This window comes from Lissotriton helveticus, chromosome 5_1, assembly GCF_964261635.1.
Source record: "Lissotriton helveticus chromosome 5_1, aLisHel1.1, whole genome shotgun sequence".
NCBI lineage: Eukaryota > Metazoa > Chordata > Amphibia > Caudata > Salamandridae > Lissotriton > Lissotriton helveticus.
The window spans coordinates 1,673,055,638-1,673,074,080 of record NC_136065.1 but is presented as its reverse complement, the minus strand read 5'-3'; the positions used below and the strand labels follow the sequence as shown (position 1 = coordinate 1,673,074,080).

The 18,443-nt window shown below is 47.5% G+C and overlaps 1 protein-coding gene and 1 long non-coding RNA gene across 5 annotated transcripts in view; one reads left to right on the top strand and one right to left on the bottom strand.

The window, feature by feature from the left end:
- Positions 1 to 13,748, bottom strand: part of LOC144755708 (uncharacterized) — a 33,901-nt gene extending 20,153 nt beyond the window's left edge. The window contains exon 1 of the long non-coding RNA XR_013594956.1: positions 13,599 to 13,748. This is a non-coding gene — a long non-coding RNA (uncharacterized LOC144755708). The remainder of the gene's footprint in view (positions 1 to 13,598) is intronic.
- A 50-nt stretch (positions 13,749 to 13,798) lies between these two features.
- Positions 13,799 to 18,443, top strand: part of ACIN1 (apoptotic chromatin condensation inducer 1) — a 1,432,530-nt gene continuing 1,427,885 nt past the window's right edge. For 2 of the 4 annotated variants that reach the window (XM_078644895.1, XM_078644894.1), the window contains exon 1: positions 13,799 to 13,966. In XM_078644895.1, the coding sequence (XP_078501021.1) occupies positions 13,829 to 13,966 (138 nt within the window). In that variant the 5' untranslated portion in view covers positions 13,799 to 13,828. The remainder of the gene's footprint in view (positions 13,967 to 18,443) is intronic. The other 2 variants (XR_013594955.1, XR_013594954.1) reach the window with 1 other exon arrangement.

Genomic DNA, 18,443 nt, shown 5'->3' with positions numbered 1-18,443 from the left:
TTAAGCTGATCGGCCGATAATTGGACGGGGCTGAGCGATCACCCTTCTTATATATCGGCAAAATCTCAGCCCCGAACCAAGAATCGGGGACCGGCGCACCATTTGCTATGGCGTTGGCTAAGATGGTTATATAATGGACCCACAGATCCTGTTCTTGTAAGTACAGGTCCGCCGGAATGCAGTCGGGGCCTGGGGCTTTGCCACTCGGGATAGATTTCATAACAGATTTTACCTCTGAGTGTGTAAATGTTAAGGGTTCATCAAAATTTGGGGGGGGGGGGGGGGGGGAGAGCCACTACAGCCCCAATATTTGTCTTGAACTGATTTTCAAAAAAGCTGACCCACTGTTGTGGTTCCACATGAGCAGCCCTGGCCCGCTCGTCAGGACTATTGCCCCATTTAAGATGGTGCAAAAACTGCGACATATTCCTGCCATCGCAAGCCTCTGTAAGGACCCTCCAGCGGTCCTCATCCCAATTTTTTTGTCATTTTTCAGTGCTAATTTGTAATTTGCTCTGCAGGTTAGTAATAAACCCGGAGCTCTAGATTTAATTGCAGCAATTAGTTCACGTTGGGCCTGTCTACACTTTTGATCATACCAGGAGACATTCCTCTGGGTTCCCTTTCTACCCTGGTTTGAGATAATCTTAATAAATAGCTTTTTAAGTCCCTGAAATAACTCTCTATGGGCACTAGGAATTCTAGCATTAATCGAATCCTGGGTATCACAACTCCTCAGGGTCTCCACTGTTTGAGTGACAAGTGATCTTATTTCGGCTCTAACCATAACATAAGTAACATAGAACCAGGAAGTAAAGTAGCCAGAAACTAAAAGGAAAAAATTTCCACATTTATGACTTGTCCAAGTCATTATATACAGCTCAAACTGCATCCAATCAGGCGACAGAACCCTCCAGAATGTTCTCCTCAGAGGCTCAGACTCTCAGATTTTCTCGCATGAGAGTGATCCAAAGTGATCCAAAGTGAAAAGAGCATAAACGAGCCTCCGAGGGGAGGTGGGTGGGTGGCATGTGAATCTATGAAAGATTCCAATACTGGAGAATCACAGATTACAGGTAAGTAACTTTTGTTCTTCTCCAGTATTGGGGTATCTTTCATAGATCCACATGCCTGAGTAGAAAGCAGTACATCCATAACAATGCTCGTAAGATCTTACTTGTAACATAAGCATATGTACAAGAGACATTATGCAGTAACACACATAGAAGATATAGATATATATATATATATATATATATATATATATATAAAAGCATATCTGATATGTGTCTGAGAAAACCAGTAAAGAGGAGGAGGGAAGAACAGAGGCTCGCCTTATTTAAAAAGATTGCGGAGAACAGCTTGTCCCACAGACGTATCTGCATTACTGGCAGATTCCAAACAGTAGTGCTTGGTAAAAGTGTGCCTGCTCGACCATGTTGCAGCTCTGCAAATTTGATGAAGAGGCACAACAGCAAAAAGAGAAGTAGAGGAGGAGATTGCTCAAATAGAATGTGCTCTTAGAGTTGTTTGTAATGGTCTTCCTACTTGCTGATGACAGAAACAAATTGCAGCAGAAATCCAACAAGCTATGGTCTGTGTGGATATAGGGTGTCCCTGGCGCATCCTTCCATAGGCCACAAATAGCTTGTTAGATTTACGGAATGAAGAAGTTTGTTGTAAATAGAATTTCAGACATCTCTTGATGTCAAGGGTATGCAAAGTCCTTTCTGCAGGTGATTGAGAATTAGTAAAGAAAGTCTTTAAAATTATTGGTTCGTTTAGATGGAAGTCCGAAGGTACTTTAGGCATAATATTGGGGTTGGTGCGTAGCACTACCGAGTTTGAAGTGAATTGAAGGAAAGGCAGATTAGTAGTGAATGTCACTGACCCTCCTAGCTGATGTTAAAGCTAATAGCAGAGACACTTTCCACGATAAAAACTTCAAATCCACTCTATGAATAGATTCAAAGGGGTGTCGCATACGTTGTGCAAGCACCACGTTAAGATGCCAGGATGGAGGTGGGCGGCAGATAGGAGGAAACATCCGAAACAATCCCTTGAAGAACTGTTGAATGATCCTAGCTGAATAAAGAGAGTTGGAACCATCTTGGCGAAATCTTGAAATAGCCGCTAAAAATACCTTCAGAGTAGAATGGGAAAGGCCTGATCTTGCCAAGTGCAAAAGGAATGGTAGAGTCTGCTCCGGTTTTGCATAGATTGGATGAATATTGGCAGTTTGACACCACATGCAAAATCTCTTCCATTTAAGCCTGTACGTCTTAATAGTGGAAGGCGCTCGAGCATTGGCTAAGACTTCCTTACAGTCCGCAGGAATGTTTAAATGAGCAAATTCAAGGTGTTCAGGCGCCAGGCCGCTAATCTCAGAGATGCAAGGTACGGGCGGCAGATCTGTCCGTATTGGATGGACAGAAGGTTCAGTATTGGTTGAAACTGAATGGGATCGCATTCTGAGAGAAGGAGGAGTTAGGTAACCCGGAACTGGCGAGGTCATGTGGGAGCAATGAGAATTAGGCAACAAGGTTCTCTCTTCATTTTCCGGAGAACCCTGGGAACCAACGGTATCGGAGGAAAGGCATAAGCATAGATCTGCGACCAATTCATCGAAAACGCATTCCCGCGTGACCCCTTGTGGGGAAGCCAACTTGCGAAGAATTGGCATTTGTGGTTCTGACTGGTCGCAAACAGATCTAGATCGGGACGACCCCACTCCTGAAAAATTCGATCCAGCGTTGGTTGATGTAGCTCCCACTCATGATTGGATACTGTTGATCTGCTGAGGGAATCCGCCAGGACATTGGAAACTCCCGGAACATGGATCGCTGACAGGCTGATCCGGTGTCGTATCGCCCAGTCCCAAATTTGTTGGGCTTGTTGAGAGAGCAGGGCAGACCTTGTTCCTCCTTGTTTGTTCAAGTGGTGCATACTTGTGTTGTCTGTCTGGATTAATACTGATGCCCCCAGAATGATGGTGCGAAGTTTGATATGCTACGTCCGATGCTGGACTTTCCACTTGCCGCTGACCGTCAGCTCTTGTAGGTGTGCTCCCCACCCTCTGAGGGATGCATCTGTGGTGAGGATGAAACTTGGAGCTTCCACTAGGAATGCGCACCCTGTTGCCACGTTCCTTTTCCGAGTCCACCAGTGTAAGGCTTCTCGCATCCGGGGAGTGATGCGAATGAGATCGTAGAAGGACCCCGAAACCTGCAACCATTGGTCGTTGAGCTCTTCTTGCAGGGGTCTCATTCTGAGATGGCAGTTGGGGACTAAAGGAATGCAGGAAGAAATCATCCCCAGAAATTACTTGAACTTCCGGATGAAACGCACCTTTTTGAACGTAATAGGTGGGCAAGTCTGCAAATTTTTGTTGCCTTTCGTTTGAGACAAATGCTTGTGTCAGTTGAGTGTCTAACGTGGCTCCCATGAACGTCTTTCTTTGCAATGGGACGAGATGAGACTTGTCGAAATTGATGGAGAGGCCCAGAGATTGGAAGAGGGACAAACATTCTGAATGTGGGCGCTTGCAACTGTGAAAGAATTCGCCTTGATAAGGCAGTCGTCTAGATTGGAAAAATTTGGATCCCCTCCAGACAAAGGTGTGCGGCCACTGGTGCTAGAACTTTGGTAAACACACGGGGTGCGGAACGTAGTCCGAACGGAAGGACTTTGAACTGGAAGTCTCTACGAGCCACTCTGAACCGCAAGAATTTTCTGTGTCTGGGTAGAATTGGTACATGGAAACACGCGTCCTGGAGGTCGAGGGTGGCCATTTGATCCACCACAGAAAGAAGTTGAAGGATTTCTTGAAGCGTTATTATCCGTAAGGATAACTTTTTAAAGTATTTGTTGAGGGAGCGAAGATCTAGAATGGGGCGCCATTCTCCCGATTTTTTCTTTATCATGAAAAATCTTGAAAGAAACACGGTTCCTCTTTGCAATTGAGGGACCATTTTGATCGCTCCCTTTCGTAGCATCACATTTATTTGGGAAAAAAGCTCCTTGAGATGAGCTGGAGGTGGGCTTTTTGGGAGGATAGTTTGGTTGAATCTTTATAAACTCTAGAACATGGCCTCTGGCCACAATGTCCATGACCCACTTGTCTGATGTTATAGCGGACCAGTTCGAGTAAAATTGGGAGATTCTCCCTCCAACTGTTAAAGGGGTAGGCGGTAGAATAGGTGGCAGGTGTCACTGTTTTTTAGATGTATCCTGTCCGCGATAGGAGGGCTTTCTCTTATTCTGTGAATAGGAGGTATTTCATTGTCTGTAAGACTGCTGGCGTTGAGACTGGTATTGTTGGTTCCTTTGAAAGGATTGGTATGACCTTTGTTGGTTCTAACCTCCTCGACTAGAAAAAGATCCACGGCCCTTAGCGCCACGTAAAGGCTGCTTCCAAAACTGGAGAGCACCGAGATCTTGCTGTCTCGGTATCTTTCTTAATGGCCTGAAGGGCCTCATCCACATGTTGGCCAAACAGTGATTCACCATTAAACGGCACATCAATTATCTTTGCATGAACCTCCTGGCGAAAAGATGTCGATTTTAGCCAGCCTTGCAGCTGTAGAACTGCGGCACCTGCTAGTTGTCTAAATCCTGTAGATGCAACATCCACGGCCGAAGCTATGATTTCAGCAGAGATACACTCTCCTTCTTGCAGGATCTTTAATGCTTCCGGTTTAGATGATTCAGGCAACATGTCGATGTAGGGAGAGATGTCTGACCACATCTGTCTGTTGTATCGGCCTAAAATGGCCAGTGAATACGCAGCACGGATGGTCGTCGCTGCCATGGTGGAAACCTTTTTTCCAATAGCGTTCAATCGTCTGCCATCCCGATCCGGAGGAGCTGTGACCGGAGAGGAGGGGTTTCTAGCTCGTCGTTGTGCTGCTTGGGCAATAACAGAGTCAGCTTTTGGTTGACCTATGAGACATGTAGGCGAAGTATCTGGTGCCTTTATTTTGTTGTTGAGGCGAGGCAGGACCGCAGGAACAGAAGCAGGAGCTTTCATGACCTTCAATCCCTCTTTCCAAATAAAGTCAATGATTGGAATAGTCCGTACCTGCTTACTCGCCTTATCTTTAAAGTCGTATAGGAAACACTCATCCTTTTTTGTTTCCAAAGGCAGGAGGAACCTTTGTGTTGCCCTTTCCATAAGAAGATGAAAACCTCTGATGTCAACTGGAGGAGAATCAATGGGAGCTGGAGGTGAAGGAGACGGAGTTTTTATCTGGTAATTGTCCCACTCCGTAAGAAGCGATCTGTCGTCCAATTCTCCTTCCTCCCTATTGTCGCCCGAGGTGTGAGCATCATGGGAATGATGAGCAGGCACTGGAGAAGGTGGTCTGGGTGACTTCAACGCAGAAAAGGATGTTTGAGGAACAGGTGTCGGTGGAATGGACGAAGCCGATTGAGATGGAGGGAAACGGCGATAATAATAATCCAACATGAATTGTAGATTATTTAAGAGCCAAAGGCATTTGTGCCGTAGGGATTGCATCTGTAGCTGGACTAATAGTATCTGGGGAAAGATTGTCATCCTGATCCTCCTTGTGATATTTAATGAACAATTCTAAAGGGCTCCTGGCAGTGCAAAATCTGTCATCCTCTTCGGAATCCTCATCATCCTCCCCATAATCCAGCAACTGTTCAGGTAACTCTAGAGGTACCTAAGTAGGGGAAACATGCATTGGAGAGTGGGCCTTCAATGAAGATCCACGTCTGTGCAGCAAGGAAGATGCTGTTGTCAATGGTGGCAATTGCACAGACGTCGTAGACGGTGCCGAGGATGCCATGGCCGTAGACGCTGACCAAACCTGCAACGCTGTGCATGAAGATAATTATAACGTCAACAAGGGAGCTGTCGACGGATTCGTCGTCGATGGAGCTGGTGTCAATGAGGTAACCGTCGATCAGGCGGTCGTCGACGATGAGGCAGTCTTCAACAACGAGGCAGTCTTCGACAACGAGGTAGTCTTTGACGGCGAGGCGGCTGTCGACGAGGCAATCGTCGACGAGATCTTTCTAATCTTCGTCGTAGAAGGGATGTTGACTCTAGATTTAATTTCCTTCGTCGACGAGATTGGCTTCAGGGAGACAGAAACCAGCGTCGACGGTGATGATGCCGACGACATGATCATCTGTAGTCTCGGTGACGAGAAGGTGGCAGTCAACGTCATAGTAGCGTCGACGGTAAGTTTAGTCGGCGAAGATGTCGTCATCGACGGAACTTTTTTCTTAGGTAAATCCTTCTCAGAAAGTCGTTTTGATGCCAGAGACTTTGCAGTTTTTCTCGGGGCGTAGTAGGCAGAGGCTTAATTTTAGAAGGTGGGGGAGCCTTTTTTGAGGTGGAAGGCAATCAGCACCTTTAGAGGTTTGCTGTTTTCTCGACACCTTAGCCCCAGGAGAAGAGAAATCCTGCTCAGCAATCCTCTCCCTAGAGGACATAGTTGAGGCAACACTCCCCACATCAGATAAAGGGTTGTCTTGATCTTTAATCTTCTGTAGCCACAGAAGTAGACGTCCTTCTCTGTCTCTGAGTTTTTTGAGGGGAGGTCCTACAGATCTTGCAGTCTCTCACCTGGTGATCAGGATACAGGCAATAAATGCACTTCTTGTGGGGGTCCTCTGAAAACAGCCGGAGCTTCCGACAAGACTCACAAGGTCGAAAGAGAGATTTCTTAGATGAAGACATCATGAAATGAAGAAATTCCTGAAGAAATAGAAGAGTATTGAGCAGAGCTCAGGGAGACTCCCTTCACACGACGTGCGTTAGAAAATCTGAGAGCCTGAGCGTCTGCGGAGAACATTCTGGAGGGTGCTGTCACCTGATTGGCTGCAGTTTGGACAGTATATAATGACTTGGACAAGTCATAAATGAGGAAGGTTTTTCCTTTTAGTTTCTGGCTACTTTACTTCCTGGTTCTATTTTACCTATGTTATGGTTATTATGTGCATAATTATTGCTTTTTTTATGTACCGTGGGACTCCCAGTCCGACGACGGGGAATGATTTAGGCATGTGAATCTATGAAAGATACCCCAATACTGGAGGATCCTACTTTCCCTGGCAGGAGGCATAATGTAAACGTATCGGAGACCTCTTTGATGAGCCTGGGGTCTTGGAGTTCCCCAGGTTGGTGGCCCACTATGGCATCCCCAAGACTGCATACTGGCAATATTTATAGAAAAGGAGGAAATATTAACAAATTAAAGCTGTGCGCCAGGTAGGGTCGTGATCGTGCTATCACGTACCACTTCAGAAATAATTGTTCAACTAAGGGAATGGCAGCCCTTAATTACCGAGCAGCACGCTAAAGAAGGAATTATTAACTACAAAACTACACAGAGAAGGTTTCTGGCAAACTTGAATAAAAGGAGTGCCTACGCCCTATCCCAAATCTAATATTTGGCACTGCGCCATTGGGTCACACAGCCACAGATCCGTACGCACGCAGGATGACCTCTCACAAAATTTGAGATCTGGTATATTCCCTGCACCTCCAACAAGTGTCTTTTGTCGGACATATACGGGTTTCTCAACAGGGCAAAAACCCAGACAAAGACCCCTGCGCAGCATAGGTGGGAGGTGGAGCTGGGTCGAGAGTTCTCACCTAAGAAGTGGGCGGACATTTTACTCGGGGCCGGGGCATCCTCCTGCAGCACTTCAGGGAAGGAGATGCTCCTAAAAATCGTGCACTATCGGTACAACACTCCGGGGAGCGTGGCGAAATGGACACCCCGAGGTAGTAGTCTCTGTAGGAGAAACTGGGGACAGGAGGGTACCCTCTCCCATATTCTTTGGCAGTGCCCCAAAATTCAAGTGTTCTGGGAGACCATCTTACCCATAATCTACCAAATATATCAGACTGAACTCCCTAGGTTCCCCAGCTACATTCTGCTGGGATTGCCCAACTCTCTCTTGTACCCTCTTAGATCCTGTAGGGGCAGGGCAATTACTTTGCATTGGGGGCGGCTAAACAGGTTCTCCTTGCTAAGTGGGGTACAATGGAGGGGGCGTGGCCAGCCAGCGAAACATGGCGGACGCAAATCGCTAGTGCTCCGCTCAAACACCCCTAATTATCCTGTTAGCCATTGAAATCCCCTGCCATCGGGCTCAATCTAGCAGCGGATCTGTGCCTACGCATCGGCGGCCTGTTCTAATACCTGGTCGGAGTGAGCAAACCGATGAGAGCCGAGACTACGGGTCCCACAAACCCTGCTGGTGAGATGTCCCCTGAGCAGCGCCATTACTGCGAGCGTGGCACCCACATTGCTGGCCAGTTGCCGGACCTTCCATGTAACTGAGGAGGCGACAGTGACATCTTGAGGTCTGGCCGTCAGGATGGTGCGACCACTACGATCAAGTGCGGTGAACGCCTGACGGCGACCGGTGCAGCAGCGCTCCCCCGGTCCCGCCGTGAATCTAGTAATGGCCTGTGGCGGAGCTCCCAGGCGGGAACAAGGCACGGAGGCCCCTCAGTGGAAAACCGAGCCCCATCGGCTGAACACCAGAGGTGAGCACCATCGGTGGCTATACTGGACCGCTGATTTCGGCCTGAGGAAGCGGAATACCCTGGTCCAGCTGACACCCGGCCAGCGCGGGCCTTGAGGGGAGGGCCTCCGGAAGTTGATGTGATGAGGCCCGTGGGCGCGAATCGCGCGCCCGCGACACTGGGAAGTTCTGTGCGCTGGGGCGCTGAATCCCGCTTTCAATACAGGCGGTGAAGTGCTGGGGGCACTCCGGCAAATATAGCAGACTACTGGCCTGGGAATTCGGCTCTGCCAGATCATGCACACTGCGACTGTGACAGACTACTGCTCCCTGGTAACTGCGACGCAGCGGTTGTAGCCGCAAAAGCAAGGGGAAAGATCATCAGGCAAGGTCTGGGTGCCGCGACGCCTACCTGAATCTGACATGACTTCTACACGGGCCTCATGAGACGTCCCTGAGGCCTGCTGACGTGCTGTGTAATCCTGTGCTTCCAAGCCTGCCTGAGCGGCACCTTAGCAGCTGCCGAGGTCACAGCATGGGATCTACTGCCCGAGAAGAGACAACAGACACCATTCTCAGGTGAGCGGAAGGCCTTTGGGCTGGAAATCTGGTTAACTTGAACGAGTGGGCCGTTGCGTTGGGAAGCCATACATGAAGAAACACCCCCTCCCCCCGCTCCCAGACTGGTGTTACTCAAGCGGGGAGGGGCAGTCCACTTTCGTCACCTAGCCATGAGAGGGAACAGTGGATTACACTGGACCTGACCCAAACGGTCGCCTTGGTGGTACGACGCTGCCTCGCCACAGACCAGGCTCGGGGGTCGGAACGGGCCTGTCAAATCAAAGTCCTCCCTAGTCTCTCACGAACCCTGAGCGGGGCGCACCGAGATCTCGCGCTTCAACTGGTCAATACATCTGTGCAGAACAACAAAAGACAGCATTGCTTGATACCCTATTGTAGGAGAGGCGCTCATGAGACAGACAACTGGTGTGAACAGGACGGCGCGCCCATTTAAATGGTTGGCCTTCCCGCCGCCTGTCGGGGCGCGGGGAATCGGCACAAGGAAGGCCCTCTACACCCTATTTTATTCCCAGCCATGGATCTGGTGCCTGAGGCTACACTCCCGGCTCACTGCGACAACTGGCTGCCCTGTGGCAACGCGGTAGGGGCCACACCAGAGAGCTGTAACGGGTGACAGCTGTGCAAGCACTGAGACGCGCACCTCACCAGCGACTCTCCTCTCCCCTCCCCCTGTACTGGTATAGTTGGGGGTGAGGCTCACTGCGTCAGATGCCAGACACCTTTGGATGATAAAGCGAACCTGCGCCCCCTCCCTCCAGGTCCTCCCTCCTCACATTTGTGTGTAGTATGCCCTCTGTAGGTATTTAAACTGGACCAGGCGCAGGTGCAACGTGTGGCCGCCCCACGCAGAGCAGCTAGGGCCTCCGCCCAGTCCTCTTTTCCAAGGGACCTAAATCCCCCTCCCAATCCTCCCGGACTTATTGTAGTGTGGAGGAGCAGTGGATAACTAACGTTTGATATATCCTGAAAATCTTACGGTCCTGGAGTTCTCCCATAAAGACTTTGGCCTCCAAGGGGCTGAACTCAGCTATAGACTCCAATCCCACCAGACTGGGTAACAGGACGTGCCGGAATTGAAGATACTTGAAGAATTGGGACTTTGGCATATGAAATTCCATCTGAAGGTCCTGGCAGAATTTCAGTACTGGACCCCTCACGACATCCCCCAAGACCGATATCTCTATGTGATCTCAGCCTCAGAATCCCGCAGGGCAGCTAGTTTCGGCAATCGCCCATTATCCCAAAGGGGAGCCTTCCGTGTCAGTGTGTTGTGATGTTCTAATTTTGAATACTCCGTATAACTCTACATTTGCAACTTTATGGCATTTATTCTATATTGCTTGATTTTGAGAATTTTTTTAATAAATCCTTTTAACCTTTCCCTGATCTAGGTATCAATTTTTGAGTGGTCCCTGTTATTTACGTATGCTTCTTTGCTAAATTGATGGTGGGGATGGGGCATTTTTTGTGCAATCTCTTATAGTGGGTGAACCGCCTGAGGTAAAGTTAAGGTTTTCTGAATTTTGGGGTGTCCTGAACATTGGGGGTACAGTTTTTGCTCCCACACAACTATTATATACTACTTCCAACCCAGATAGTGTCATCCATTTGATGGCTCCTTGTTTTCTGGTCTATGATATAATGCCAGTGCCAGGACTGGTTGCTTCAGTAACCTCCTACTTTCTACACTAGATTTGCAAGATGTATCTGGATGCTATCACAATATTAACATGCTGTACATATATGTCCATTGTATACATGAATACTTGTAATTCTCTGTTGCAATACAATTGATGTTAAGTTTTATTTTACTTGTATTTTCCATACTTTGGTGAAAAGAACACTTCGCCACTGAAAAGAACACTCCGATCCAGTGGAGTTTCTTCTTTATTTAGAAGTGAACAACTAACTGGATGAGCTCGGGGGTACCTCACAAAGGTCTCCTGCTTCAATTTGTAACTCCAACAGACCCCTTAGATTCCAACTCTATATTACGACAGCTCTCGATACTCCAGCTGAAGGGTCACATAAGCTTCCGCGGGAGTCCCCCATCCGATGCAATCCTGCAGGTGATTAGGACCTGGGAAGTACATGTGAGCTCCGATGGAATGCCTCTGGACCTCCCCCCCAGTGCTGACTACCATTTCCAGAGCAACAAACAGTGCTGATTTTAGCTGTCAGCGCTGATTGCTACCGAGACGCTGCCCTCAAGGTGGCGGAGGAGGGCTGTGACTAGGAAACCCAGCAATCTGCACGGAAGACCTGCTGCCGAGATAGGCGTGAAGCCTGAGACTAGAGGCAGGAGCGATGGAGCAGCGAGAAATCCCCCCACCCCCAGGGGTGCCTAGAGGACAGACCCTGCAGCAGTGAGCACCCAGTAGCAGCTTGAGCCCGGCAGCAGACCAGACTTTGTGGCACAGATCCACCTGCCCATTCGGCAATCACCAGTTTGGGATCCTCCAGGCCCAAAATCACCGCTGGTTAGTGCAACAGCACCTGAAGGCCTGGCTGAACGAGGAACGCAAGAACCCCAGCAATGGCGAGATCATGCTGTGTAAATATGTAATATATAATTGTCCAATCCTAATCGCTTCAACTCTTATTAAAATGTAACTTTGTGTGAATTTGCAACTTGTATAACTGTAACTCTAACTGCTAGTATCTGTAGTAGACATGGTTACTTACTACCATGCTGTAGTGATTGAGCCATTGTTATGGATAATTGGCTCGATTATGACCATTGCCCACTACCATCTCAGTATATTTTGCTCTAATATAGTGCAATGCAGGCCCCCATAATATAGATTAGCTGTAAAAAGGACTTGATAGTGTTCTTTCTGTGTCTGACTATATCTTGCTTAAAGGCAGGGCTTACCTATTGGCTTTGGCATACTCTGCCATCTTGCATACTAATTCGGGCTCTTTGCGGGAATAGTGGCCTATGCTTGAGCGACTCCATTTTCTAAACTGTTGCCATCTTCTAAGCCTTTCTGGGTGAGGAGTCATGTTTTACTTCTCCCTTGTTTTTCGCACTTCGTATACTAGTAGGAACCGGTTCTTGTCGGAGGAATGTGCAAACTCAGCCTCGAAGTCATAACAGACGCCTAGCTAGCTGAAGCTGTGACCTTGGCGCGGAGTGGTACGGAATCTAATGGGAACAGAGAGTGAGGCTTGCTAGAAGCTGCGACCAACATTTTCACTTGTACTTAAGGGTGTGTTCGGGTCTCGACCACTGGTAGTCCATCACATTGCAGACGTGCAGCTGTGACAGTGGAGCAGAGAATCCTGATTCGGCTGGAGAAACGGACTCCCCTCTGGCGAAGTGGAAGCGGGATGTGTAGAAACTTGGTGAGGTGTTCCACTAACTCTTATTTCCTAACTGTTCTTATCTATCGTCTCCTATTTTCAGGTTACATGCTGATTTACTAATTGCATTAGCAATTGCTTAGGGATTGATGTGAAGAAGGCCTATCGTGACATAGTAGTGATTTCTTTCTTTTGTCCTTCTATCATTGTGTAATAAAGAAACCCCAGAATAAATACCATTATTCGCCTGTATTCCTTGGGATGGGAGGTCGGGCCTTTCTGGTCCAAGTGCCGTAGCATCGGAAGCATGGTAAGTTTCCCTTCCTGCAGGTAGTTGTTGAAGGTTGGGCTCCGTGCTTATCCACGGAAACCAAAACCAATAAGTAATCCACCCCGAGGCATTGTTAGGAGGAGTGCGCGTTGTTTTAGCTCCACTAGGTTAGGCTTTGTTTCGCATTGTTGGTACCCTGTGGATCTTGGTATTTTATTGTGTTTTCGTACCTTGGGGTACGTCATTACCTTGTGGCCCTTGGTTTCTTGCGTTGTTTTACCGAGTGACGTTGTTTTTCCCGGGTTGTTGTTTTGTCGTCACTGGTATTGTTCTTGCGTTGTTGACGCCAATGAGCGTTGTTTTTCGCAAGCTCCTCAGCACATGCCATATATCTTTAGTTATTCGTTGGTATTGTTCTTTTCTTAGGTAAGTATTGTATCTTTTTGAGTCCTGAGAAGGGATAAGGCAAGTATGCCCTGGTGATTGGCAGAATTATCAGGTCATTACACATGCTTATGTGAGTTTAGAGTTTATATGTTTGCATATTTGATGTTATTCATGTACTCTGAAGTCCTTATGTAATATAACTGGTTCAATTGTGAAGCGTTCTGATTCACCCGATAAAAAGGCGCAATAAATTCCACATTCCAATTAATGCATCCTGAAATTTCTAATGAAAACATAAGACCTAACATGTGTTTGTATTTCTATAAAGTATAAATAAACAACGATAGAAATAAAATAATTTTTAACCTGGGAAAGTGTCACATTTTTACTTGTTTCCTGTATCGTTCATAAGCAGAACGTCCTTATGGCTTGGCAAGCATTTTAAATCTGAGAAAGCCATAGTTTTCTCTCTCCTACCTTGCCCCATCACCTCTACGAATAAAGTAGAACACATTTTTCCAAATAGAAAAGATCTGTCTACCGTAAAAATGCGGTGTACACGGAGCTGCTAGAACAGGACCATGGTGTGACCCAGTGGCGTACATAGTCTGTAAAACGAGTAAACGGCAAAGCATTACGCGGTGTAGACCGTTAGATGCAGAAGCCTTTTTGAGCGGGGCGGAAGTTCATTGGGAAAACAAAGCGGGGCGGAAGCTGAGGCGGAACTAGCTGATGAGGGGACGGAAGCCGAGAGAGATCTAGCGGGGAAAGATGGCGGAGCTGCAGGATGTTACTTTGGACGGAAAGCCGCTGCTGGCGCTGCGGGTCACTGACCTGCGGGGGGCGCTAGAGCAGCGAGGGCTGGCCCGCGGTGGATCTAAAGGGGAGCTGGTCAAGAGGCTGCGAGGGGTGAGTGTTCCCTCACAACACTGCGCAAGCGCACAGCACAACGCTTTACTGTTTACTGCGCGAGTTGCACATGCGCCACCGCCTCTAGCGCCCTCTGTCGGCGCCCAAGGCGAGGACTATTTATCGATTCAGGGTGCCTAATTTTTGCATGGTCCAAAATTGAGACGCACGGAAGAGTGTGTATCCAATGAAAGTGCAAGAGGGAGTTTATGTGACAAAGGTAGCAGCAGGTGCACACCAAGACGTTTACCAGCTCAGAATAAATTTACCCAATTCCAGACGACCCTATTCCACCTAAGTTCCTACAAAGCGGTTTTTCAACATTGATGACTTCTTTAGTCATAGTGCATGCATGTCCTCCCCATATCCTCTAGAATAGCTTGCCAATTTCCACGCTTCTCATGCCTCTAGCCTATCCCCGTTTTGTTGTCCAGTGATTCTCTACATATCAGGCATTTCTGCGCACATTGCTGATTCCTGATCCCTAATGTTTAGCTTTGCTTTTTAACGTTTCTGGCCCATTTGTTCACTTGCAAAGATGGTTCTCGTTTCCTGCATCGCTGGCTTCTAGTTTGCTGTTTTCTTGTACTCCACATAGCTTTTTCCACTCATTACCTACATCAACAGGTCCTTTTCCTCACATCACCAATGGTCTCTCAGTCCGGCTTTGCATATTGCAAAAGAAGACCAGGGCTCAACATCAGTTGCCTCAAGAATTTGAAAGGAACACACGTCTTTACACTGCTCGTCATCTCTCACAGACGAGCAGCATATTCTTACCCCTCTAATAATACACGTTGCCCCATAGCACATCTTTACGTGCTCCCCTTCATTGGCCTCTCTCACGAATGTGGTGTATTCTAGATTGATTGACTGATGTGAGAGAGGGAACGAACTTTTTGTTTGGACTGCCTGGTTGTCATGGAGATGCATCCTATTATGTGAGAGGTTGGAAGAGGTTCTTTTTAGGTCTCGCCCTGGAATTAGCATCCAAAGGATGCTTCCAGGGTTGGAGACGTATAGTCAGCTGTCTCGAGGGAAGGACGGACGAGAAGGGGCACGAGCGCAGTCCAGGCTGGATTGGTGTGCGCGAACGCGCACGTTCCGTCCTGCGCCGCCCTCCCATACTCCCAGCCTACCGCGCACGCATGCATGCACACAGACAGACACAGACACAGACACAGACACACACACACACACACACACACACACACGCGCGCGCGCACTCGCACTTACACTTACACAGACACGCAGGCACCCAGACAGGCAACCCCCTCCTCCTCCTCCCCCACAGTCACACACGCATACACACAGACTCCAAGACACACGCACGCTCACACACATACACAGGCCGCCGCCGCGCGCGCGCCCACACATGCCCCCCTCCCGCCCTCGCAGGCCAGCCACAAAGCGAAGCCCCACTCACCGGCAGCAGGACTCTTCCTCCATTCTTCGGCACCGGGGCGCAGGGTAGGCTCCTGCCTGCTCCGGTGCTGCAACCAATCGCGGCTCTTCCGGCTCTTCCGTGGGAGGCGGGGTAGGCTCCCGCCCTCCTACTTCCTGTTTCCTGTTGTCGCGCCGGCCTGCCTGACTTCCTGGTCGCAGGCCGGCAGAGTAACGAGGATGTTTTGCGGTATTGTAATGTGCTTAGTGTGGAACCTTGTGTACCAGCATATATAGCATGATACCCAATGGTTGCAACTATGGAAACTGAACAGAAGTGTGGCAGCATCATCCATCTGAGCCATGATGAAGGAAGGGAAACTAAAGCACCAATTCAAAAGAGCCATGGATGAGAGATTAATGTAAGAAATGCAGGGCTGTAAGTAGGTATATTGAATTTAATACATACTATGATCTTTCCCCTTTGAGGTACTGTCTCTAATACCATGAGTCAGTCACTCCATCTCTCCTGCCCTCGACTGTGCCATCCCCTCTCCTCTCTTCCCATTCACTATCCCAAAACAGACCCACTGGACTCCACTATGTGCCTCACTTATCTGGGACATGGCTGTAGGTTAGCTAATAATCTTTATTGGCCCCAAATGACCTCAGATTGGCACCTTGCTTGAGTGCCACTGAAGAGGTGCAAGCAGATTCTTATAGCGCTTCAAAATTGTTTTTAAAAAAAAGGTGAGGATGAGCAGTATACAAAAATTGCATTTTTAGTTTGTTTTTAAATATAGAAGCAGTTCGTAACCACTCAAAAATGCCAATCATCATGGCATTTAAAATGCTCAGTTTGAGCACTCTTTATCCCGGCATGCAGCAGATTGTTTGACAATCGGAGTGCATTTTTCACTTCAGTGTCGACTTTCACCAAAAGAGAAGCTGGAACACGCATCATTCTACACTTTCGTTTGGCACCAAATTCCAAGTTTAAAAAAGTTTTAATTCCATAAACCAATTGTGGAGTTTCTAATGTAATTTGGCGACCTGCTCGCGCAGCAGCCTTTTTTCTTGCATGCTAACCTTATTCAGCTGCTCACTACAGAGCAATAGAACAAATACCGCAGCCACGTGTGGTCTTCAGTCCTGCAGACGAGGCACGCCCCCTTCCTCCAGTGGCTGAGCTCTGCCCGCAGGACAGTGAGGCAGAGAGTCCCTGCTCTGTCCTTGCTACCTGTGCATCCGAGACTGCTTTGCTTCTTTGACCTGGGTCAGGTGCAGCATTCAATCAAGTCTTTGGATTTGCTTTTTTTAACCTGAGAAGAATCTTTCTTGCCACTTGTGCATTTGGTCGGGGTCATTCTGGACATCACGGTTGACCGTGTTGTCTCATGAGAGGGCTTTTGGAGTAAAGCATGCGTGATCCCACGTGTAGCAAGCTTGCTCGCATATGGAGGATGACCTGCGTGCATTGGACACGATCACCCACCCTGCATCTGTTCAGGGTAGGGATTCCTGGTGAATGGTTGGATGGATGGAAGTAGGGTTCTAGATGGATAGGACTGCCTCGAAGGCCTGTGGTGGGAAGGGAAGACAAGGAGAAGGAAGGAAGAAGGGTAGGTTTGGGAAAGAGTTGGCATTTGAAAGTGCACTATTGAAGTGGAGGTGAGTATAGGGCATTGGTGCACCATGTCCTGCTCAGTCCCATCTCCAAATTTCGAGGTCCACTTTTGTACAAATGGACTATTTTAGTCAGTGCACGCACTGGTGCCCTTTCAGGTCATTTTAGTGAACGCGAGGCCTGTCCCTCCTGTAGGTATGCCTCAATCTCCTTGTGCGCGACGGTGAGCAGCCAGACGACTGCTTTTGCTAAAATCTGCAAATTGTAGAGCAAGTGATAAATTATGTGGCAAGTGATAAATTATGTGTCATGAATTATGTGGCAAGTGATACATTATGTGGCAAGCGATGAATTATGTGGCAAGTGATAAATTATTTTGCTAGTGATAAATTATGTGGCAAGTGATAAATTATGTGTCATGAATTATGTGGCAAGTGATACATTATGTGGCAAGCGATGAATTATGTGGCAAGTGATACATTATGTGGCAAGCGATGAATTATGTGGCAAGTGATAAATTATGTGGCAAGTGATAAATTATGTGTCATGAATTATGTGGCAAGTGATAAATTATGTGGCAAGCGATGAATTATGTGGCAAGTGATACATTATTTGGCAAGTGATGAATTATGTGGAGGGGAGGGGCTATAATCATGCAGAAGACGCCGCAGCTGCCAAATTGCAGTGCTTGTGGTGTGTATTTTCTGTATCTGTTTATTATTCAGTTACGAAGAGGAGGTGGCGCCATTTCGGAAACTTGTCAGTGGACAACCTCTAACATTTATTATGTGGGTGGACATGTGGCCTCCAGAGCTGCACTCTGATCTCAATGCTGCTCCATTTTGCTGCTGCATAAGTCATAGGTGGGCTGCATCATTATATGTCAATATGCAACATATTTTATATGTCCCTTTTTATAAAAACAAAACGTAACTACTGCAAAAAAAATAGCCAATGCCATTTACAATACTAAAAGCTCAAACTTTGCCTAATGCGAGACCTATTGCATTGCAAATGCTTGTTATATTTGTAATCTAGTAAAGTGTAGGGAGATGGGTTTAGAATGTAAAATTGTATCCATCGTGATGCGTCTTACAGGTGTGCTGGTTAAATGCATGTTGTGTTAAGTCGCACACATTTTTAGGGCCTTTTCCTACTTTTAGTGCTTTCTTAATTATCCCAACACAAGTGTCTTTGATTTAGTTTGTGTGTGTCTTGGGGTGGGTGCAGCGTACCTCCCTAGGAATTTACGTCCAATCTATTAGTAGTATGGAATTCTAAAAAAATAAAACAGTAATGACATTTTCACAGATTCAGTAATATACGTTTTGTTTGGTTAGGATATAGGTTTGTGAGCCACAGCTGAACACAAGTTGTAAATTGTATGACCAAATAAAACCGATTTACATAGTTAATTAAAACTAAATATGGCGTTCAAACCCTTGAGAAAGCTACACCTGACTGCCT